The 25,584-nt window shown below is 37.8% G+C and overlaps 1 protein-coding gene across 1 annotated transcript in view; it reads right to left on the minus strand.

Moving 5' to 3' along the window:
* The window catches only part of mrps9 (mitochondrial ribosomal protein S9), a 60,029-nt gene that overhangs the window by 4,664 nt on the left and 29,781 nt on the right, over positions 1–25,584 (minus strand). Inside the window, exons 5-8 of the mRNA XM_059964393.1 lie at positions 23,398–23,477; positions 15,888–15,973; positions 10,433–10,508; positions 4,314–4,482 (exon numbers count right to left, since the gene is read on the minus strand). Coding sequence (XP_059820376.1) covers positions 4,314–4,482; positions 10,433–10,508; positions 15,888–15,973; positions 23,398–23,477 — 411 coding nt within the window. The remainder of the gene's footprint in view (positions 1–4,313; positions 4,483–10,432; positions 10,509–15,887; positions 15,974–23,397; positions 23,478–25,584) is intronic.

Raw genomic sequence — 25,584 nt, forward strand, 5'->3', positions numbered from 1 at the left:
GATACTCAATATGTCATGCCCTGGGAAATAGATGTAAAACTTGACACACGATATGAAGACATAATTTCTATTAAACAACCTTTAAAGCCATGTTCATCGTCATCCACTCCCACAATCAGATTTATTGTTCCTAACATTTGCTGTGAAATTACAGTAAGTTCTACAAATAAATAAATAAAGCAAACTAGGAATAATAAGGTAGTGCTTAAAGGTTCATGGGCTGTTTAGAAATCTGATGATGGAGAGTTTGTACAGTTTGTAGTATCATTACACATCAAAATCTTCAAATTGTTCTAATTGGATTATGGATTGGAAACATGACATCATAGATTTTCAATCCCTTTGCTAACATGTCTGTAAAACTAGGGAATTGAACTGTGGTGTAAAATAAATTGCAGCACTTTCTACAATAGTGCACACATTAAAACATTCAGTCCTATCGCATCAAGTATGGAACAGTGACGTCAATTGACTTGGAAGATTTAATTGATGTCACAACTGCACAACTGGCAGAATATAGCATTAATGGTAAAGAGTCTTGGTAGTGTGGAGGATCAGAGGGATCTTGGGGTCCAAGTCCATAGAACACTCAAAGCAGCTGCGTGGGTTGACTCTGTGGTTAAGAAGGCATACAGTGCATTGGCCTTCATCAATTGTAGGATTGAGTTTAAGAGCCAAGAAGTAATGTTGCAGCTAAATAGAACCCTGGTCAGACCCCACTCGGGAGTACTGTGCTCAATTCTGGTCACCTCACTACAGGAAGGATGTGGAAACCATAGAAAATGTGCAAAGGAGATTTACAAGGATGTTGCCTGGATTGGGGAGCATGCCTTATGAGAATAGGTTGAGTGAACTTGGCTTTTTCTCCTTGGAATGACGGGGGATGAGAGGTGACCTGATAGAGGTGTACAAGATAATGAGAGGCACTGATCGTGTGGATAGTCAGAGGCTTTTCCCCAGGGCTGAAATGGCTAGCACGGGAGGGCATAGTTTTAAGGTGCTTGGAAGTAGGTACAGGGGAGATGTCAGGGGTAAGTTTTTTTTACACAGAGATTGGTGAGTATGTGGAATGAGCTGCTGATGGTGACGGTGGAGGCGGAAACGATAGGGTCTTTTAAGAGACTCCTGGATGGATACATGGAACTTAGAAAAATAGAGGGCTATGGGTAAAGCCTAGGTCGTTCTAAGTTAGGGACATATTTGGCACAGCTTTGTGGGCCGAAGGGCCTGTATTGTGCTGCAGGTTTTCTATGTTTTTATGTTAACTGTTTTTGCTGTATTGGAGCAGCTGAGTAGAAAGCATATAGGAAACCTGGTCTCAGCTGAAGAAACAGTCATGCTGAAGCAATACTAGGAAGTTTGCACTTTTACTTATTTTGCCACTTTCCTTTAATAGTTCTCCTCAAGCATTACACTGGCTCCACTAGTATTGCAATTGAGCATCTCCATGTCAAATTGTGCATTGGTATACTCAACTCCCATTTAATTGTAGTTCACATAAGCTATTATGTAAAAAAATATTAATTCTGTTGGTCATCACGTGAATAGACTTAGACAATGTGCAGTGAAAGTTTCTTCCTACAACATGAAAACAAATGGTCCAGGTCTCCCAAATAGCATGACTTTAGCACTTGTTTCCATATCAGAATCAATTTCAATTTCTATTCTGCTGCTTGAAGGCTATAATGGCCAGCCCATTGTTTTGTAAAAGAAATAATTGATAAAGAAAGGTGAGCCTATTTTTATTTCCTAAGGCAAATCAGACATTTAATAAAGCAATTAAAAACTGCTTCAAAATTAGCTTTTGAATTGCAGAAAATATCTTTTAAAAGAGAACTTCCTCATCCATAACGGGCAAATGCCTTGCCCTTCACCTGCTGGTGAGCTGAACTGAAGCAATTTGAGTGGGAACACATTATAAAAATGCAAGCTCTTTCATATCAGGGATACAGTGTTTTGATGACCAATTTATTTTCTAAAAGCGAGAAGTCATTTTCTGACCTGGAAGTTCCACATGGTACAAAATAGAGCATCAGCTATAAACAGGATCCAGAAGCAAAACGACTGTCTTGTGATCCTATTCTACGCCCCATGTTTCAATGAACTAGAATAGGTACTGTTTATCATGACGTTTTGATGTGCTGTCAGTGTTATGCAGACACAGACAGCAGTCAACATAAACAGAACAGCTAACAAACAACAGGAAAATGAAATCTTGCTAACAGCCAAAAGGGATTTCAATTGTCACTTCCAAAAGATATTTGAAAGAGCTTAAAGAATGAACAGCTGTTAGTGGCCCTCAAAACATTACCATTGTATGTAATGTTGACAGAGGATGTCTCCTATGGTGGGGGATGTCTAGAATTAGAGGGCACAGCCTCAAAATTCAGGGGTGACCTTTTAGAGCAGAGGTAAGGAGAAACATTTTTAGCCACAGAGTAGTGAATTTGTGGGATGGTCTGTCACAGATAGCTATGTAGGCCAAGTCTGTGGGTATACTTAAGAGAAAGTTGATATTTTCCTAATTTCAAAGGACACGGTGAGAAGGCAGGTGTATGGGGTTGAGTGGGATCTGGGATCAGCTAGGATAGAATGGCAAAGCAGATTCGATGGGCTGAATGGCCTAATTCTGCTCCAATGTCTTATGGTTTAACATGTGGTCTGGACAAAGTAAATCTGTTGCAAGGTTTAGGGGTTTCAAACGTAATGCAGAATACAGTTTTATAAATCTTAATTAAAATTTTCAAAGGCACTATTATTTAATAAACACTTGGAGTTTCATGAATATGACCCACTTTGATGGCTTAAAGTAACAATTTATACTTATGGTTAGGTCTGGAGAAAACAAGAGATGTGAATGAGGGTTTCAGCAGTAGATGCACCATGTTTAAAGAGATGGGAAGCTGTGACAGACGTGGTAATATGAGACATTACTGATAAGTACTAGTGGTGGTACATCCTAAAAGTCAAACAGAACATTAAGATTTCATAAAGTCTAATTCAATCTCAGACACATGTCACTGTTGGTACCAAGATAATCATGTCAACATCTTGGGTCTCTACAATATTCAGTTGGGAGAAATCTGCAATTTTCTAGTATAGCATATGAGACAGGTTGACTGAGAGTGGAGGAGTTGCAAGGTAGAGTTGGGTGGTGCTGGCACACATATGGAAAGTGATGTTGTGTTTTTAGATAATATCATCCAGTCTTAAAAGGGGTTCAAAATCAGATTCTTGTAGGGCAACAGAAGTAAAAGTGTGAGGGAAAGAACAAAAACCACCACAGCTTCTTTGTAGGTTGCATTGGGCTAGCACTAACTGAGTTGCTGGAGTGTGGATGACAATGGAAAAGCATTGGATGAGAATGGTCAGTCAACCATATTAACTCAATAGATTATAAAGGAAGAGAGAGTACAGTTTGCATCTAGCAAATTATATAATGTGTTTTCATTAAACAAAAGATACTACCTCAACCATTGGGCATTATGTTAGCATTTATGATTAATGCTACCATAAAATTGGTAACTAAATGTGATACTCAGCATACTTCAAGAACAAAACCTACTGCAAGATAGTTTATATTGTACATATTGTACCTATCAGCAGTCATACTCATGGTGATGCAGCTGTGATCTGAAACCAATAAACTCAGTTATCATTTATTCAGTTTTCATCACATTATGAAGTTGTGAGACTTTTAGACTGTATGGCTTAATTTTCATTACTGAAATGTCCAGAATCTGTGAACCATATGTATAACTGGAATATATAAGATGGCAAGTTCAGTGTACGAGACAAGGCACGTCATATAAATAGCTGGAAGTCAGCCAACTCCTTTTTCACACAATCTTTCTTTCATTAGTGGCCGTCTGTTAACAAAAAAAAATCACATTCCTTAAGTATGTAACATAAGTAACACACATTTCAAATTTGGTTTTTGCTTAGCTGAAGAAAATGATCCATAGTTTGATTGAAAAGTAGGTTCTCTGGCAAGGTGCCAGTAATTGAGAACTCTAGAATGGCATTTACGTTTAAAACTAATTTTGGCAAAAAAATTACAGCATCAGGTTGGTAACTCCTAAACATCACACAAGAATCTGATGAATAGAGAATTTATAAAATATTGTCTCCAAACCTACCATTTTCTCTGGTACTAGCAAAAGTAATAAAAACTAAACAAAATGTTTGGTATTAATCATGTCCCAGAAAAAACAGATATAGTAAAACATTCAGCACCATGCTAGTGAAAAGAATTTTACCACAAATCAAAAAAGTAATTAATGAGTGAATCCCACACTAGGATTTTGTTCTACCTTCTCCTTTGCTGAAAGCTACTCCATTCTCATCAAACTGTAAAGCTTCAACTTTCTGTTTCTTGGACTGATCTTCCACCTTTCTGAGAAATTTCAACACATATTCTTCCTTAATACTGCAATATGGTAAGGTCAGCATACGCTCCAGTAACTGAAGAAAGTGCATGTACTGTTCAAAGCATAAAAGAGAAGACTAATGTTACTTGATGATAGCCAAACATTTATTAAACCAGACAATTGACAATTAAACACATTATCTTCAGCACAGTCCGAGACATAAAATGTCATAAGTTTGTCGCAGTAATTTCAAAATTGGAAATGGGCTGTGACTAGATCAGACATGGATTGGGAGAACAGTTGAACAATATGCACTAATATCCACAGAACCCATTTTTCAGTAAGATAATAATGAAGTATTCACCAGGCAAGCTTTGATTATTCACCATTGTTAGAACAGAAGCTGCATACTAGTTGAAAAATATCTCTTTCCATAGAGCTGAAACTCTCACATCACAGCAGACAGACTTAAATTGTGTAGGATGTAAATAAAAATCAGTGGTTTGGCACCAGCTATTGTAAACCAACAATTCATCTAAGAAGGATGTAATGCATCCCTGGATTATACAATTAGAAGGACAGTAATAAGTAGAGATTCTCATTGGGTTGTGCAAAACATTTAAAGGTCTTGAGCAGTAATTTATGTAAACTCCTTTTGTTTAAAATAAAATACTCCCATTACATGTTATTATACAAAGGTAGCTCTGTCTGTGAATTGAAGCTACCATACCTCAATGAACTCACTCACGGCAAAGTTGTCAAAAAAAAAGTATGTCACCTCCAACTATCAATCAATTGACATATAATTATATTTAAAACTAAAAGAGTTAAAGCATAATTAATATACTCCAGATAGGTAAGCTATTTTACCAAATAAAATTCAAATTCTAATGTGCAGTCAGTAATCTATAATTAAAATATTGGCAATTTTACAAGATAATAAATTGTCTACAACTATGCAACAGAAAGAAGGAACTCAGGCGCATGCAAAGCATATAATCAAGTGCACAGCAGTAAACATTTAATTATTTTTTAAAAAGCAGCCAATTCTTTGAGATTAACAGTCTACTAGTAAACCCCTGAATGGCTTTAAAAGTGACAGCAAAGGAAGGGAAAAAGACTATGCTTAGTTCTTCATTAGACTCCTTGTTAGTCAAGTGTAAAAATGGAATTAATCTAATTACAGGCCAAAGGTTTATTTATGTAGAATTTTTTTACATGTTTGATTAACCAGTATACACATCTTGTACCAACAAAGAACTGTGTGTAAACATTCCATTCATGCAAATGCAATTCTTTCACCACAGCAGAGGCTTTATCTAAATGCAAGCTGAAATTTCATATAAGCCTGACTTCTGATTCTAAATTTGATTTGTTTCAGAATTAAAAACAGGATCAGATTTTTTTTTTGATTTTTTTTTTTCCTCTTTATACAATTAGATTTTAGTTCTATTTATTTCCTCTGCAGTCCAAGTTTTGATGAGGCAAAAAGGAAATGCGGTGTTCGCCTGGCCATAGCTGATTAGTTTACCAGTAACTTCACACATAGATTACAATGTACTGATGTTTAAATTCCAGACCTACTCTAATAATACTGCCAGTCTCTTCCAACTTACTCAATTTGCTCCTGTTGCTCTTATTTATCTATCAAAACATTTCATTCCTATATCTTAGAACCCTACTTTTATTCTTCTTTACTTGTAAAAATTCCAGTAATCATCTCAACAATTTACCTAATTTCTCACACTACTTCTTGCCATCAAATTATCCGATTTCTGTAAAACAATTTTAATTTCTCTTTAGACTGAAGTTCTTCTTACTTCCACACTCTAATAAATTTTCTCACTTCCTTTTTCTCCAAGCACAAAGACAATGCATGTTATCAGGATACATTTGAATGGGTGACAGTACCAATCCAGAAATGTAAATTCTTTGAAATAATTTGGAAGTAAGTGTGAGTAGGTTATTCATAGAACACTACAGCACAGTGCAGACCCTTTGGCCCACAATGTTATGCCAACTTCTTAACCTATTCCAAGATCTAACACTTCCACCCCCCATATAGTCCTCCATTATTCATTCATTTGTGTAACTATTTCAGGGTCTCTTAAATATCTCTAGTGTATTGCCATCTACCACCATCCCTGTTTCATGCACCCAGCAGTCTCTCTGTAAAAAAATTTACCTCCTTTTTACACTTTCTTCTCATCAGCTTAAAGTTATGTTCTTTCTTATTAGCTAATTTGCTCTGGAAAAAAAACTGGCTGTCCACTCTATCAATGCCTCTTATCATATTACACACCTCTATTAAGTCAAAGGGAAAAAACCTTAGCTCAATCAACCTTTTCTCATAAGACATCAGTTCTAATCCAGGCAACGTCCTGGAAAATCTCTGTATCTTCTCTTAAGCTTCCACATCCTTCCTACAATGAGGTGACCAGAACAGAGCACAATGCTCCAAATGTGGTCTCACCAGAGTTTAATAAAGCTGCAACATTACATCATAGCTCTTGAACTCAATCACCTGACGAATGAAGGCCAACATGCAATCTACCTCTTTAATCACCCTGTCCACTTGTGTGGCAATTCTGAGGAACCTAATGCATGTGGACCAAAGGACCCTCTGTTCCTCCATACTGCTAAGAATTCTGACATTAAACCTGTATTCTGCCTTCGTTCGACATGCCAAAATTTATCACTTTTCTGGACTGAACTCCATCTGCCCTTTCTCAGACAACAGAAAACTTGCAAATGTTGGAAATTCAAGCAACATACACAAAATGCTGGAGGAACCCAGCAGGCCAGCCAGCATCTATGGAAAAGAGTACGGTTGATGTTTTTTTTTCCCATAGATGCTGCCTGTCCTGCTGAGTTCCTCCAGCATTTTGTATGTGTTGTCCCTTTTAGCCCAGCTTTCTGTCTTATCAATGTCCTGTTATAACCTACGATATCCTTCTACACTATCCACAACACCACCAACCATTGCATGATGTAAAAACTTTCTAACCCACCCTTCCACTTCCTCATCCAGGTTATTTATAAAATCACCAAGAACAGGCATCCCAGTACAGATCCCTGTGTCACTGATCTCGAGGTAGAAAATGCTTCATCTACTACCACCCTCTGCCTTCTGTGGGCAAGTCATTTCTGAATCCCTGTATAAAGTCAACCATGCACTTCATCAGAATTGATTTTACCAAGTGTCCATTTGCAGATATTCTCAAGAAAAGGTACTAATTGGAGTCAAATTTGTACAGCACAGTAAGAGGCCCACAGCCCAACTTATCCATGCTAAGGTGCCACTTCATTTGCCCATTTTTGGCCCACATCTTTCTAAGCCATGTACTTATCCAATTGTCCATGAATTTTGAATAGAAACATAGGTTCTGGCTTCTGGTTGATCTGGAAGAAAGTTTGTCAGTCTAAGTATTGCCCTGACAAAGAGCAGCAAACTCACACAGACAAAATATGCTCTTTCTTTACAGCTCAATATTGCTTTGTGTGACAAATTTACTCCCTGGTAGGAATGAAGCAACTGTTTAACTCATGAACATCTTGTTCAGCAAGAAATACCTGAAAAGCTGATGATTAACATAAAGCAACACACACAAAACGCTGGAGGAACGCAGTAGGTGAGGCAGTGTCTATGGAACAGAGTAAGCAGTTGATGCTTTGGGCCAAGTCCTTCATCAGGACTGGAGGGAAGATTTAAACTTCTTCAGGGTAGGCCTCTCTCTCTCTGAGACTTTGCAGCAGTAGTAGTATCGCAAACGTGAGAAAATCTGCAGATGCTAAAAATCTAAAGCAATTGCTTTGGACTTCCAGCATCTGCAGATCTTCTTGTGCTTGTGATTAACATAAAAAGAGACATGTTGAATTTTATCAGTGGTTGAAGGGGGTAGAGTTAGAGGTGGGGTGGAGAAAGGTGAAATCTGTATTTGCCGTTCAAACCCAAAGGCAGATGTAGTAGCTTTGGATAAGTTTATCACGGTAGGTAAAAGGAAATTTAAAAACCTAACAAAACTAAATGTGTATGGAGTACAACCGGGAAGAACAATTCCAATTTCAAAGAACGTGATTCCTCTTCAAACAAAAAGGGAAAAAGCAACAGAACTTGAAAGCTTTGTTTACAGCAAGTTCTTAGTGAATCTAAATAATCTTCTGATAGCTTATCTATTAATATAGACTTCAGAAAAAGCAGAAATGTGAATAATTTCAAGCAGTATCAAGTAGTTGTAGATTAAATCAAAAGTGTATGGTGAATTGGAGAGTGAAGTGCATTGGGTATCGTGCATTAAGAATATGAACCAGTAGCAATTATTAAAATCTGACACTCTGACAGAATTCCTGAGAAGAATAATGTGCTATGTAATCATACTGTATAAATATAGGCAGTCCCCAGGTTACAAACAAGTTCCATTCCTGAGTCCATCTTTAAGTTGGATTTTTACGTAAGTCGGAACAAGTACATCCGGTATTATTTAGCGCCAGTTAGTAAAACATTTGTCTTAGTATATAGTATATATTTTACCTTTCTATGCATATAAAATACTTAAGAAACTTATGTATTCCAATAATTAAACCACTGCGTTGCTTAGTAAAAAATTGTAGCTTCCATCGGGGCAGGGCCTTTCACATGCTCCATTATTCTCACTTTATCCTTTAAAATTGTTCCAATCTTTGACCGACAGTAGCCTAACGCTTTTCCAATGATTGATGAAGTTTCACCTCTTTCCAAATGCTTTATTATTTCCACTTTATTTTCAATCGCGATCGCTTCCTGTCAATGGAACAGAAACACTGCGGGCGGCGGGTCCCGAGCTCCGCCAGGTCCTAAGGGCCACCACACTGAATTCCCTGGGTCCTAAAGTCCACCGTACTGAGACAGGTTAAATGGGACAAATGGGGGCTGTGCTGGGTTTGGGTACTTGATCCTCCACAATATTTCACATGGGAGTTCAAACTGGAGGCGGCAGTGTTTTTTTTAAACGAGGTCCAGTTGAGAGCTCGACATCAACCTGGCATGGATGGAGAGCGCACTCGGGAGCAATCTGTCACTGGATCGAACTTGGGAACCTCCATTCTCAAGCCCGGTGCTGATCTCACTGCGCCACCAGCTGACGGGGGGGGGGTCAACAGGGTGAACCTTGCTAAGAAAAATATAAACACTAAGTTACACACTAAACACAGTGTCAACAGCAATGACTTAAAATGGCGGACAGCGTCGTGATCCAACTTAAAATGGCATATGGTGTTCTCCTTCCAAGGTTCGTAAGTACGAATTGTTTGTAAGTCGACGTTCGTAACTCGGGGACTACCTATATACAAAGTTTCTTAACATTTGAAAGAAATTAAGTGAAAATGTGCCTCATATTCTTTTATGAAAGACAAGTCAATTATGGACTGTCTTAACAAGAAAACCTGCCCAAACTTGATTCCTGTCTTCATCTTGGAATATTTTTAGTTTTTAGCTGCATGCAAAATTGTTGCTTGAATGTCTGATTCCAACAAAAGTTCAATCTGATCTTCTAGTAAAGTTCACTGCAAATTATGGGTTTTGTTTCATGCAACAATGCAGACACTCACCTAATTATGAAGTTATAGTGCTCTAAAATTAATACTTTGAAAAAGGATCTAAATAGACTCATTAAATAAAATTAGATCACAGTAGGCATACAAGTTTGTAAATGCTCTAAGTAACCATTTGGAATACTATGGATTGCTTCATCAGAAATTACCAACTAGGAAAAACATAAAGCTCAAAGGCATGCACATAAATTCTGTAAATTTGTCTACTTAAGGGATGGTTAGAAATCTTCCCAGGTTATCAAAAGAAGATACTTTCCATTTACTTTATTTAAGTTACATACACAAGATAAAGCTGATTTAGTTTGTAAGTCAAAATCCTGCTAGGTTGTCACAATTTGCACTTTTTTTTAAACTCGTGTTGCTAACCTTAAAAAAAGCCTTTATAAAAAATCAAAAGAAAACACTTCTGCTTCATACTAGAAAGGTCAAAGTTTCCTGAATAACATGCAACATGTGAAAGATTGTTTACTTACATCATGGTCAGAAATTTGTTCAAGCAATATTTCTGCCAGTTCTTCCTTTGTCAACCATCTGCTTCCAACTATGTTTCTACATGAAGAGGAAAAATATCATGTAACTGTGAAATCTAAAGACAATCTTACCCAGGTTTTCTCTACGTGAACATTGATATTAGTAGGTTGTCACACAATAGCATAAGATTTTAATCAAAAGGAATTACTCTTGTTCAATGACTGATAAAAAATATATAGCTTTGTCTACTGGATGAAATGAAATAAAAACATAACACCTTCAAATATTCAGCAAGTTAAGCTACATCTGAGGGGAGGAAGCAATTAATATTTTAGTACAGGGAATTACTAAAGACAAGACGAGATTTGACTTGAAGAACGGTGTTGTGTACATGATGTAGGCTAGCAAGAAGCAGGTAAAAAGGCAGAACAAGGTTAAATTGATGAAAAGAATTGGCGATAGGCAATTAAATCCTGAAGGAAATATAAATGTGGATTAATTTTCTGAAATTACCAAAGTTAAAAGTAAAATAGGCAAAATATATTAATTATTCGATACTCCAGGGCCCAATGTTGAATCCAAAAGGTCGTTCTGTGCTTTGTTATAAAGTACTAAAGTATATATAACAACTAACATGGAAACTGAATTCTAAACTACCTTGAACACACCATTCATTAAAAATATACATTTTGGCTCAATGCTTTTTAAAAAATATAACATTACTTAAATCAAGTCTCCAAGGAGGTAAAGATATTGCAAAGTATATAACAATCTTTCAGATTTCAGAGCAAAGCATCTTTAGAGAAACAAAATTATCTGTTAATTTGCAAATGTTGAGTAGCTCATGTCACTTCTGAAGACATCACTCTTGCTGCAATCTCCATTTCCAGGAAAACACCAGATGGCATTGTTGTGCAGTACAGGATCAATGTAGCAGCAAATTAAATTACAACATCAGCGTCAATGATTCATTACTGAGCACAGCAGGTAATACAGTTGACTAGCTGGGATAAACAACAATATAGCCCTAATATTCATGGGAGCATTGGCACTTAGAAGCATGGTCAATTTTTCAATAAGCCCTTTTCTGAACAACTACAGTAAAAAAAACAAAATTTACACATCAAATCTGATATAGTACAAAATTACAGATCAGATTTATACATATTGTTATTAGTCAAGAATCTGTTAAAATGATGATCTACAGTTTCCTGAAAATAAAGTAATGCAGATACGGAAAACGTGAAATAAAAGTTAAAAAAAAATGTTCAGTAGGCCAGGTAGCATCTAAGAAGTTAACTACATCATTAGTTGATGTGCTAATGAACTGATAATTATATAAATTCTGTGGAAACTAATTCCCTTAATCTTTGAAGTATAAATTTGCTAACATATCATCGGGCAAATTCTTCACAAGTTGAAAGGAAGAGTATTTAAACAAATCCTCATTTACCAAGTTGGCAAAAATCCAAAGGGTTCTTTGAAAGTTGCTGTAGCGACAAATGTTTTTATTCCTTAACAGCTATATATGTTGGTAAAAACTCTAATTACACATTTATAAAATAAGCCTGTAGGAAGCAATTTATATAAGCCAGGGTAGATAGATTTACCAGGATAATAATCTGTTCATAAAGATGCATTTAATCTTTCTCATGTAGTAAGAACATTGTAAAATATAATTGAACAAAAAAGATAAAGCAGAACACTGGAAGATTAGAATTTTACAATAATGCACAACCTAGCTCTTGCACAAGCTACCTGACTACAAAGTAAGAACAAGCTGATGATGTTGTTAAAGAGTTAGGAAATCTACCAAAGGATAGATAAAAACGGTTCAGGAAACAGGCAGGTGACTGGCAACACAGTGTGAAGCACAGCAGTCAAAAACAAATATTAAACATGTCAAACTGTTCATTAAGATTATCTACTGCTATTTGCTACAACGAAGAATAAAAAAGGATTTGGGTATGGAATAAAAGCATTATCAAAGAAGAAACTTATGGCATTCCTATCTTGCACCAGGAAAAGCAGTGAGTTTTCTCAAAAATAAAACTATTCCATAAGTATTTTCTGCTGTGTTTTTTTTTCATTCAAAATTAAACCAGGTTATTTTAATGCAAGCTGCAAGGAAAAATTCTCAAACAACTTGATCTGATATAATCAATGATCACAAATCAGCAAACTTAAATTCCATTGATCATAATTAAGCATATGTAAATAATGTCTTAGCTACCAAATTATATAGTTGGCTCTGGAGGTACACCTGTATATTTTCTACAGCACAGCCAAAAATTTGCTGTTCTATTGGCAGCCTGTTAAATACTGTGGTTCAAAGTTTACTTATTTTAGAAGAACATTCAGTTTATATTATGGCACATTTCAACCAGCAATAAGGCTAAGTTCTGTAGGGAGAGAATTGAAAGTAGAGAATTATGATGGATTTGTACCCGAAATTCTAGCCTCTATTACTCAAATAACAGTGAGAATACGAAGAACAATATTAAAGCTACCAAATTGTAGCCACAAGGATAGGGTAAGATGAATTGCTCTTTTTTTCCTCTCAATAAAAGAGTAAACATGACCTAAGTAAGATCTTAAAACATTGAAAATACAGAGAAGAACTTCCATTCACAGGAAGCTTAAAATTAGAAGCCACCAATACAAGATAACCATCTAGAAAACTGACAGGGAATTCAGAAGAAAACACTTCTATATCCAGATCATGGTGAGAAATGAGAGTATAATAGAGAAAAATATTAAAGATGCTATTAATGAAAGCTCATTAAATGTAAGGGAGATATGTACAATGAGGAAGAGGGTGCAGGAACTGTAAAAGCAGGGGGGAGAAATTGGAAAGATAAGAAATGCTTTCACTAGTAGAAGCCTTGCTCATGTGTACAAGGAAACACTGTACTTGGTGGTAATTAGGGGAATATATTCACCAATAACCTCCAAAAGAAAATTATGAGAACACTGTAAGTCTTAATAGGGCAAATGGGAACAAATAGATGCATTAATTATTTTACCGAGAAGCTGACACAACACGATGGGCTGAGTGATCCCCCCAAGCAGAATCATAACATCCTATAACCATGGACTATGCTGTATAATTGTTACTTGTAAAGACAATTTAATGATTCACATGCAACGGAATAAATTTGAGCAACCTAATATAGGTTCTTTAGCATGATGGCGGCGCAACACAGTTTGCAGCGGCTTCTCCGGTGTTGATAACTGTCATTTGTTAAGCTGGGTGCCATGCACAGTCCTAATCTGTTGAAAAATGGATGTGGGAGCACAGAGGAACATCTAGAAATCTCCAGGAAGGCCATCTTTGTTGCTGCTACTGTTGTGAGGTCCAGGTCTCTGCTGAGAGAAACAGGCCCCCGGTCCTCGGGGTCGCATTGCCAGGGGTGTTATTGTGCCTATGGTCTGGTTTTTAAAAAATTAATTATGGCATTGTTTGCACTGTTGTAACTATATGTTGACTATAACTATACGTAACTATGTGGTTTTGTGTAGGTCTTGTAGCTTTAGTCTTTGGTTTGTTGGGTGGTAGAGTTGGTCTCCTGACTTGGTGTGTCTGGGTAGTCTTGTTTTGTCTGGTGGTTTTGGATCTCCTTTCTGGGGAACATGCTAAGATGGTAGCGTGATATTAATATGCAGCAGCCTCTCCGGACTCTGGATTTGGGGATTGCCAAACATTTCTAAGCTCAGCTGCCTGACCTGGAATGCTCCCTGCACTGAAATAAATGCAACTCGGAACATTAGCGCCACTATGCTCAACCTTTTGACTCCTGTCTTGTATGTGGACATAACATCTAACTTTCCCCACAACCACTCTACTATCCGTCCAGGCACTCGGGTTCCCACACCTCCTGCAACTCTAGTTTAACTCCTCCCCCTCCCCACCTGCCAGAGTGGAACTAGCAAACCCTCCCTCACAGATATTTGTTCCCCTGCAATTCAGGTGCAAACCATCCTGTTTATATAAGTCCCACCTACCCTAGAAGAGAGCCCAATGATCCAAAGATTTGAAGAACTTACTCTTGCACCAACTCCTTAACCATGTGTTCAAATGCGTTACCTTCCAATATCTAGCTTCACTAGCACGTGGCAGGGGTAGCAATCCTGAGGTCACTACCCTGGAATTTCTGTTCCTTTAACTTAGCACCAAACTTCCTGAACTCACTTTGCAGGATTTTGTCACTTTTCCTGCCTACATCACTGGTACAACATGGACAATGACCTATGGCTGCTCTCCCCCCCACCCCCTTAAGAATGCTAAGGACCCAATCTGACATTCTTCTGACCTTGGCATCTTGGATGCAACATATCATCCAAGAATCCCATTCTCATCCACGGAACTTCATGTCTGCTCCCCTTACAAATTAATCCCCTATCACTACTACTTGCCTCTTCTAACCACTTCCCTTTTCAGTCACAGAGCTAGACTCAGTGTCAGAAACCTAACTGCTGTAGTTTTCTCCTGCTAGGTCATTCCCACCCAATAGTATGCAAAGAAGTATACCTGTTAGGGAATGGCCACAAGGGTACTCTGCACTGTTTATTGCATTTCCATCTCCTGCCACTCATCCAGCTAAAGTGTGGCAACCTCCCCGTAACTTTTATCTATCACCTCCTCGTTCTCCAAGATGAGGGAAGGCTATTCAGCTGCAACACCGGTTCCCTAAAAGGTATGTTCAAATCCTTAACATGGTCTGTAAGGAGCTACAGCCAGATACATTACTTGTAGCTGAAACAATCTGGAAGTCAAGAGGTCTCCCAAATCTCCTTAATCTTACATGAAGTACACACCGCTGACCCGGGATCCATTCTCATTATTTTAGCTAAGCACTAATAAAGAAAGAAAGAGAAACTTGACAAAAACCTCAGTCCAGCCTCTGCCTCTTCTTGCTGAAACCTCTTGAGTCAAAGCCTCATCTTCCCACTCTAATGTTGGCCCACTTCAACAATGGCCACTCAGATTAAACCTCACTAGATTTAACCTAAACAACCTCAAACTCTGCAGAAAGTCCTGACAGGCCTTATTCTCTTTTTAAATTTGGTGCTAAACTCCACAGACAATGGCTTCCATGATCTTACACTAAATTTATTTCCCACCCTCCATAATTCTTTATCTATCACCTCCTCATTCTCCCCGATGAGTGAAGGACTTTACCAGAAATTCAATATCTTAAGAATAATCACATTTTTAAAAAACCATGGCAGTGATTTTATACTGAGTTAATTCCTAAAGATAACAATATAAGGTGCTTAATTACGGTATGATTAACACTTAATTATGGTATAAATACTATACTTCTTCTCACTTCTTCAAAATAGTGTGTGAATCTTTTCCATACAGTTGAGAAGACAGTGTAGTACATCGGTTTATTGGATTGTCATTTAAAGTAGCTCTCCAGTTCACATTTATTCTTGCAATTAGAAACTTACATTGGTTTGGTATCCTGAGAGAAGAGACCTTTTGCCCTCAATTTATCTTCATACATTTGGATATTTAGGAATTGTTCATAAGTATCCTGGAAAAGATTAGATGAACATTTTTTTTTATGAATTGCTGAGATTGCATTCCTATAAAAAGGTGACATTGTATTTTGGGGATTTACCATCAGGAAAAAAAGTAAAGCTATTACTGTATACAGCAAGACATGCTTATCAGCAAATAGAAATGGAGGGAGTGGCATCAATTCTGACATGGGTTTAATACTGGTATTGGTTTATTGTCTTGGCGTACCATCCTGGCAGATCATGCCATACACAAGTACACTGAGGCAGCAAGAAGAAAACAGAATGCATAATACATGTTGCAGCTACACAGGAAGTGCAGTGTGGCTGAGCAAGATAAGTGCATGGGCTGCAACAAGGTAGATTTGGAAATCAAGAATACATATTTAGCATATGAAAGCACCATTCATGAGTCTGATAACATCAGGATAATAGCTGCCCTCGAGTCTGGTGGCACATGCTTTCAAGCTTTTGGTTCTTCTGCTCGATGGGAAACAGGAGGCAGAATGACCAGGTAGGTGAGGACTTTGATAAAAGTAGCCTGTTTTCCAGAGGCAGCAGGGAGTGTGAACTAAGTTAATGTTTGCATAATGGATTGGGTCATGATCATAATTCCCTACTATTTCTTGCAGTCTGGGCAAAGCAGTTGCCATACCAAGCTGTATTCAACTGGATAGGATGCTTGCTATGGTACATTGATAAAACTGTTAAAGAGTTTGCAAGGACAGGCTAATTTCTTTAGACTCCTGAGGAAGTACTGGCAGTGGTGTCCTCTCTTGGCAGTAGATTCAATAGGGCTGGACCAGAAAAGGTTGTTTACCATATTTACACCTGGGAACTTGATTGAAAGCATGTGGTACCAGACTCAAGGGTACCTGTTGTTATCAGACTCTTGGATAGTGCTTTCATATGTTAAACATTTCCACAATGTACGAGTCCCACCTTATTTGATATCCTGAAATACAACACCCCACACCATCCAAATTTAAAGCCATTTGCCAATACTTAGCCCACTCACCAAGCTAGTCTGGACTCTCTGGTAAACCTTGACAATCTTCAATATCTATGAAACCACCTACAGTGCCTTGGAAAAGTATTCAGCCCTGAACCCTTTGCACAAGGGATTTTGATAATTTAACTGAGAATTTTTATCTGTGAATTACATTTTCTTTTTTCACAACAGAACTAAATAAAAGGGAAAACTGTAGGTCATGAAAAATGAAATATTCAAAAACTGAAATGTCAGCAGTTCAAAAGTATTCATCTGCCTTTGCTGAGAACTTAGTTAAAACACCTCTTGGAGCTGTACAGCCAGTAGTCTTCTTGGATAAGTTTCTATTAACTGCACAATGTGATGGAGCAAGCTTGCCTTTCCTCCTTGCAACATTTCTCAAGCTGTGCCAGGTTGGTTGGGGAGTGATCTTGACATTTTGCACGTGATGTTTGATTGGGTTAAGATCAGGACTCTGGGCCACTCAAGGGCATCAGTTTTGAAGCCACTCCAGTTGCTCTGGGAATGTGGTTTGAGTGATTGCCTTGCTGAAAGATGGATCTCCTCCCCAGTTTAAGTTACTGGCAGAGGCTTGGTTTTCAACCTGGATATTTCTGTATTAGCAGCATTCACCTTCCCATCAATCCTGACCAGATAGTCAGACCTTGCTGCTGAAAAGCATCCCCATTGCATAATGCTAATAACACTATACTTTACAGTAGGGATGGTGTTCCCTGGCTGATGGGCAATAATGAGGCCAAAAAGTCATCCACAACTTTCTCTCCAGACCTGCTTCCACGTCTTTACAGTATTATCTAATTGACACTTTGCAAAGTCTTTATGGGCAAGGATATGCATTTTTTAACCATTCTGTGCAAGGTCTTAGAGACTGTGGAGCCATGAGCTTCATTTCCAGTTGCGGCCACTGACTTCTGCAGCTCACTGAGAGTGACTGTTGATGTTACAGTGGCCTCTTGTACAAGTGTCCTTCTTCTCTAGCGATTACGTTTAGAAGGGCGGCTCAATTTAGCAGTGTGGCTGCAGTTTCATATATTTTTTTCCCCGCTTTTCCATGATGGACAGCACTGCGCCCCAAGGTACTACGTTCAATATTTTTGAGATGGTCTTATACCCTTCCACAGATTTGTGCTTCTCTATTATCATTTCACTAACTTGCCTTGAATGCTCTTATCTCTTCATTTTGGTTTGGTCTGTTGAAAATCTACCATACTGTTGGACCTTACAGATAGAGGAGATACTTACTCAAGCGATCCTCCAGTCTTCTACATCAACATATTGGGTGAGTTGGTAAGGTAATACACAGTAATATACCTGAGCAAAGTTAGCATAGTAATTGCAATGGGGATGAATACCTTTTCAACCTCACAGTTTTGATTTTTAATTTTTAGTAAGTTGTTGACAGATTTTAGAATTTTTCTTTTGATTTGACATGATGCACAATGTTTTGCAGATTAGCTCAAAAGAAATCCTACCTCAGTATGTTTCAATTTCGAAAATGAGACAGTTATACGTGAATATAGTTGTGGGGGCTGAATACTTTCTCAAGGCACCGTATTTTACTATAACCCACAAATAAACACTACAAACCTACTGTTTTACATATAATGAAAGCACATAATTTTGTATTGTACTGCTAATGTCAACTTATTTTCTGATATCACGTGGAATAAAAAGAATTGGCCAAAGACCATAATAGAAAATAGTGGGGTCTTAGGAAAAGGCCAAGATGAATTTGGGACTTCTAGCTGAATATGGTTGCCTATGCCTCAAAGTCTTTTCAAGATCATTGCAAACAACAGATTAACAAAATTCAGAAATAAAGACATTTTGCGCACTGTGAAATTGTTACAACAATGATGGGGTTTAGAGGGCAAACAGATGGCAGAATTATTAAGCTTAAGGCTCAGGTAGCAATCACGTCGTCTAATCCTGAGAATAAGGGAAAGTAACAGGTGCCAGAGCAGGAGGAAGTCACAAGGTATATATTTTGTAGGTTACTTGGTAGATGAATTAACATTATAGTGATATCCTTGTGAATCCATAAACTTATTTTCATTTGGGAAGCAAACCTTACGCCAGGGATCTAAAAGACACTATTGTGGCAAACTTCAAAAAGGTGTCCCATTGCAGTAATTATACAGAGGGGTCTCCCTGCTTACTGCCACAGGGAAAGTCATTACAAGGATACCCCTCAACTGCCTCCTCCTATTGGAGGAAGAGCTTTTCCCTGAATTGCAAAGTGCATTCTATCCATAAAGGAGTATAATTCTCAATTATTAAAAAAGCTCCCTATAATCAGACATTATGTGCATAAAATACATTAAAGCTATTGATGATTAATTAGTGATAGTTCTTTCAAAATCAGAATAATAACGAGGAGGGATTGAATGTATAATTCGAAGAAAAGCACTTAAGTTAATATAACTCAATCCTCTTCAAATACATTTGGTTTCAAACATTCCATTTTACACAAAGTACATCAGTTCGAAAAAAAAATTTTAAATGCAAAAGTTCACAGAAATCTGAGAAAACAGATAATCTAAGACACTGTTTGAAAGTTTAAATGATGATTGAATGGAAAGTTAAGCATCATTTTCCAGATATGCACTGTGTTCTGCCCATCCATGCGAGGAGCTGACAGCACCACATTTCAGCTACATCATCCTCTCCGACAGCTAAAATGTGGTCTTGCATCCTCTTCAGAGAAAATTTGTGTCTGCACTATGAAGCATTGTACATTATTTCTTGCCACTGCAGGGGTTCAAGTCCATATGGAACCTTCACAAATATTACCACAGATCAAACAGGCAGCATTTCAAGGCAGATTTGACATACCTATTTAAATGAACAGCAGGGGACCTTGAGCTGCCTCAGGCTGTAGAGGAATAAAACTCTGCAGAGAAGCCTTCACTGCAGTCCCATTACTCAGCAAAGGCACTTTCTGCATTTATCATTCATTTCATTTCAGCTAGGGCAATAAGCTCATTTGCCCAAGGTCAATGAAGAGTGAAAGGGTTTCAAGAAATTAATGTGCCTGACAAGCCAAGATTTTGTCTTGTAGCTCTCTTTGGAAACTACAGAAGACCCAAAGTGAATTCCTACTGTGCCTAAAGGTTCAAAACCTATGTTATAATACATCCTTCAGACAGATTTCTGTAAGATTTTGAATGTTAATATGTTAAATGGAATTTGACAGTCATCATCTGACGTAATGCTGCAGATCTTTACCATCAATGAACTTCAACTAATTTCATTTATGTGCTCTCAGTTACTAACCCTTCCAAAAACAATTTAAAATAATCGGATATAATCATTAATTGCTAAGGTTTACTCAGCAGATTTTGGCTCCACAGGTTTGCACTCTAGCTTTGCATGATAAAATTGCAAGTAACGTTAAAATCACAAAGCTAGTCAGGTGTTTAACACTTCTACCAAAAGGATTTTCTGTGGATATTTCCAATCATAGATTATATTTAAAGTAACTACACAATGTATACATTGAAAAATGGAATTGTAAAGAGCTGCCCAACATTTTCCTATTATTTTGTTATCTTCATTTAAGAATGATCTGTAAAACAAACATTATTCTATGCACCTATTTTCTTCTCCTGTACAACATTCACTAACCAAAAATAACTTAAAATAGTCAATTCTTTATGCTTGTATATTTAATATAACAGATACTTTCCAAAGAGCTTTTCAAGCGTTCTATTAACCAATGATAAAATGGCTCTAACTAAATATGCAAATGAGATTTGGAAACAAATTCAAGGACAGTGTAGAATAATACATTCACGAATATCTTAGTTTGTAGAATATATATTTGTTGTCTGCATATGTTAACTCATTGTTAGAGTGCTGATAGGAGGAGATATGAATCAATTGATGAGGTATTTCAAACTTGCAACATGAAAGCACACATCAGGTGTAAGCAATATATTATACAAAAAGTAACTGGCATTTGGAAGAGGAAGTGGTATAATGAATACAGATCAATTAGCTTATAAACATGGTCTTTTCAGACTCCATATTCATATTGGGTGTATGCAAGAGCACAAAAGGGCAATGAAGCCATAACTAGGGAGAGAGGAAAAGAATAATATACTAGGAAAGGGATGATAAAGGAACAAGGCAAAATATCTTTATGTTATTGTTGGTGTTATAGGCATCAAAATCCAAGGAAGAAAGGAGTTACACAGCAAGTTGATGGTATCTGTTCATAACTCTGTGATGTGTATTAGTGATCACTGTTTCATAAATTCTTACAAAAGAGCCAAGGTATTCATGCCAATGTATTACATTAAACAACATTCAGTGAATTCCAAGGTGATTAATGAGATTGCACTAATGCTTTTGGACTCCAGAAGAAAACAGATGCTAATACTGGCAGATTCTTTCATTCATATTTCCAAAGGAAAATAATGCAAATATTGGAAGATTTGGTGCAAAACTCAAGAGTACAGTTAGTTTGGTACCGAATCAGCATTTGTAATAATAGTGGGATGCTTCTCATATATTAGATATATGGGCAATTTAATTTCACCTCTATCCTTCAATGGTTACAAAGAAAAATTACAGGTTATTTAGATATGTTTTACTTTAATGATTACCTGCAACTTAGACAGAGACTGGGAGGAGGTGGGAAGACAGACAGACGTGGAGGGAGACCGAGCTAAGGGGGGGAAGAGGGAGGGGGGAGGGAGAGACACACATAGATGGGGAGGGGGAGAGGAGAGAAGAAGGGAGGGTGGGAAGAGGGTAGAGGGGTAGGGGGATGGAGGGAGAGGAGGAGGGAGGGGGATGGTGGGAGAGAGGAGGGGGATGTGGGAGAGAGGAGGGGGATATAGGGGGAAGGGGGTGGAGGGGGAGGGTGATGCAGGTGGGTTTGGGTGATGGAGAGGGGGAGAGGGTGATGGAGGGGTGAGAAGCTGGGGCAGAGAGAGAGGCAGCGAGGGAGAGACGGGGGAGAGAGAGAGAGAGAGAGAGAGAGAGAGAGAGAGAGAGAGAGAGAGAGAGAGAGAGAAAGGTAGGTGGTAGGGAGAGTGCTGTATGTGAATGATCAGACTTTATTCAACTTATTTTGTTATGTCACTGCTCTTAAGTGAAATAAACTGCCTCTTAAGTTTAGTAAGTGCACATAAATAAACACATTGCCCATATTATTAACTCTTGCAAATCTGTAGAGGGGAAGTATCGGTAAAAGAGACACAATTTAATGTTAAATACTATACTACAAGTGCATCAGCTGTAAATACACCAAAATTCAAATATACTCACTGGCAAAATACTGCATTGCTACTGCTATGACAATCTACAAATGTAGATTAATTTCCCTCCAGAAAATACAGGTTAAAATTGCAATTTACTCCTCCAGTTTAAACCAAAGTACGAGTTTACACGAGGAAAGAGTTTGAAGATAGACCACACTGTTTTCACAAGGATAGAAAAGGAATTGATATTTTACACCTAGCTTGTGTAATTTTAGTGAATCCAGTGGCTCAGAAAGACAATTTACCAGATATGTCAGTTTGCTGAATGGCTTAGCATTTGATTGCTTAGTTAATTGAGTAAATGTATAACGCAAGTCCCTTGACAGAAATACAGACATTGATAGTGTCTGAAGAGTAGCAACAACAGGAGCAAACAAATTTTGCTTCTAATGTTCAAAGACAACTTATTAAACTACTTTTCAAACACAGAATTGCAGCACACAATGACATTTGGTCTTGCAGTACTCAACTTTGCAAATAAGGAACAACATACTTAAAGTGAATTAAATATTGTACTTTGATACCTAGTGATTTTTGGACAGACAAAACTATTCTTCCAAGTTTAGACAAACATTAAAGCTTTAAAATAGAGAACGCTGTAGTAAAGCCAGGTAATTAATGATATCCCATTGCAGGGATGAAGAGTTTCAGTTCATGTTGGCAGGATGGTAATGACGCTAGCACTGGTGGATACAATGGAGTAAAAGGAGGAAACAGATCTGGGCTAAAAAGAATTTGCAAGCAAGTACTTGATAATACATGAGACACATAAAATATGCTAAAGATTTAAAATTATAAGCTGGTAATATATCACAATAATTATCAATGTTTTATGGAGACGCAAATTATTAAACTAGTGCAAATCAAACTTCTGTCAGAAAGAAGTGGAACATGAAGGAGGTCATGAGTAGCCAAGTTTTAAACAAAGTGAAACTGAAGGAAGAGAACTTTTGAATGGTCTGGATAAGCTTTGATGACAAGGTCAGTTTAAACAATTTCAAAAATGGCCAGCTCGTATATGCATTTGATTGCAAAATTAATTTAGTTTTGCCAAAACAAATTCAGTTCAAAAACTTAAATTTCACTTAAGCATTAAAGCCAATTTTTAATGTGTAGCAAGTAATTTAGTTTGTATCTGAATCATTTGAATACTTACGTGCATAAGTGAATAGTATGATTGCTTTCCTGTGTAAAACAGGAAATTGAAAGGACGACCATCTTCTCCCCACTGGACAGCTGTAGAACATGGAAACAAAAATCACATTTTGATTTACTTGAGACATAAATTTTGTACAATAAATTTGTATGTAGCTTTTTCAGAACTCTTGTGCACATAGTTGGATAAGCACCAAAAGCAACTGTCAATTTTGCCAACAGCACTTCAATAGGGGAAGAAATTGATGGAAACACTGCTAACATTTGTTTAATATTTTCAAAAGAGCAAGTGAAAAACTAAATAAGGGAAAGTACACTAATTCAGAAAATAATATTCTACTACCATAGCAAAATAAATGGAGGACAAATTACAAAATGATGGAAGCAATTAATAAAGGCAAATTGCATTTCCAAAGAATTGGTCAGACTATACATTTGATTCTAGTCAACACACTAAAAGAGTTATGGACCTGTGGGGGGAAAAGTAAACCTAAACAAAAATTTTACGCACTCTTGGTTGATTTTAACAATCATTAATAAGATAAGGTAATTTAACAGCCTCAATCTTGTCAATCTTAGTATTCATGGAAACCTGATCACTTTGCTGTCCTCCTATTACCTGCACATAGGCAGAGGATAAAGAGCAGGGCTCCAGAGGTAAGGACAAACAGTTGGTCATGGGAAGCCGAGGAGCGGCTATGGGATTACCTTGAGTTGGTGGACTGGGCACTGTTCACCAGGAATCAGAGGATTTGAACCAAAATACCACCGTTGTCACCGACTTTTCAAAAACAGTCATAGATGAGTGTGTCCCCACAATGTTATTTAGTCTTCTCCAACCAAAAGCCATGGTTAAATCATGAAATCTGCAATCTGCTGAGGGCCAGATTAGTGGCATTCAGGTCTTGCAAACAAGTAAAGTACAAGAGGTTCAGGTACAATCTCCATAAAGCCATCTTACATGCAAAGTGGCAATTCTGGACCAAACTTGAATCACTGAAGGATGCTGGACAACTGTGGCAAAGTTTGAATACTATCACCTCCTACAAAGTGAAACCAAAAACATAGGTGACAATAACACTTCACTCCCAGATGATCTCAAATGCCTTTTATGCTCACTTTGACTGTCAACACGTGGAGGTAACCTTATGAACTCCCAAAACCCACAGAGAGCACCTGGCCAAGGCAGGGCACCTGTCCGAGTACTAAAGACCTGTGTCAACTAGCTGGAGTATTCACTGACATCTTTAACCTCTCAGTTCAGCAGTCTGAAGTATTCAACTGCTTCAAGCAGGCTTCAATTATACCAATGCCTAAGAACATGGTAACCTGCCTCGATGAATAATGTCCAGTAGCACTAACATAAACGTTGATGAAGTGCTTTGAGAGGCTGGTGATGCAACATATCAACTCCTACCTGAGAAGCAACTTGGATCTGCTCCAATTTACCTACTGTCACAACAAGTCACCAGCAGATACCACTTCATTGTCTCTTCACTCAACCCTGGAACAGCTGGACAGTGAAGATAAATCTATCAGGATGTTCTTCATTGATAAGAGCTTGTTATTCAATACTATCACCTCCTCATAAATAATCAATGAGCTTCAAGACCTTGGCCTCAGTGCCTCTTAGTGCAGCTGGATCCACGATTCTTTCACCTGCTATTTCAGAGTTACAAAATCTGCTCCACAATCTCTATCAACACGGTTGTACCATTAGGCTATGTGATTAGACACCTACTCTACTGGCTTTATACTTAAAGCCTTGTGGCTAAACACAGCTCTAATGCCATATTCAAATTTGCTGACACCACCACTGTTGTTAGCTGAATCAGCATATAGGTTGAAAATCTGGCTGAGTGGTGCCACAACATCAGCTTCTCACTGAATATCTGCAACACTAAGGAACTGATTATTAAAATTCACTAGGAGGTCCATGAGCCAATTCTCATCAGGGGATCAAAGGTGGAGAGGGTCAGCAACTTTAAATTCTTCAGTGTTACCATTTTAGAGGATCTGTCCCAGATACAGCACGCAAGTGCCATTATGAAGAAAGCACGGCAGCGCCTCTACTTTCTTATGGTCCAGTCCATCACAGGCATCCCATCACTGGGCACATCTACACGAAGCGCTGTCGCAGGAAAGCATGATCCTTCATCAAAGACCCCCACCTTCCAGGCTATGCTCT

This window comes from Hypanus sabinus, chromosome 3 (assembly GCF_030144855.1).
Source record: "Hypanus sabinus isolate sHypSab1 chromosome 3, sHypSab1.hap1, whole genome shotgun sequence".
NCBI classification, from domain to species: Eukaryota; Metazoa; Chordata; class Chondrichthyes; order Myliobatiformes; family Dasyatidae; genus Hypanus; species Hypanus sabinus.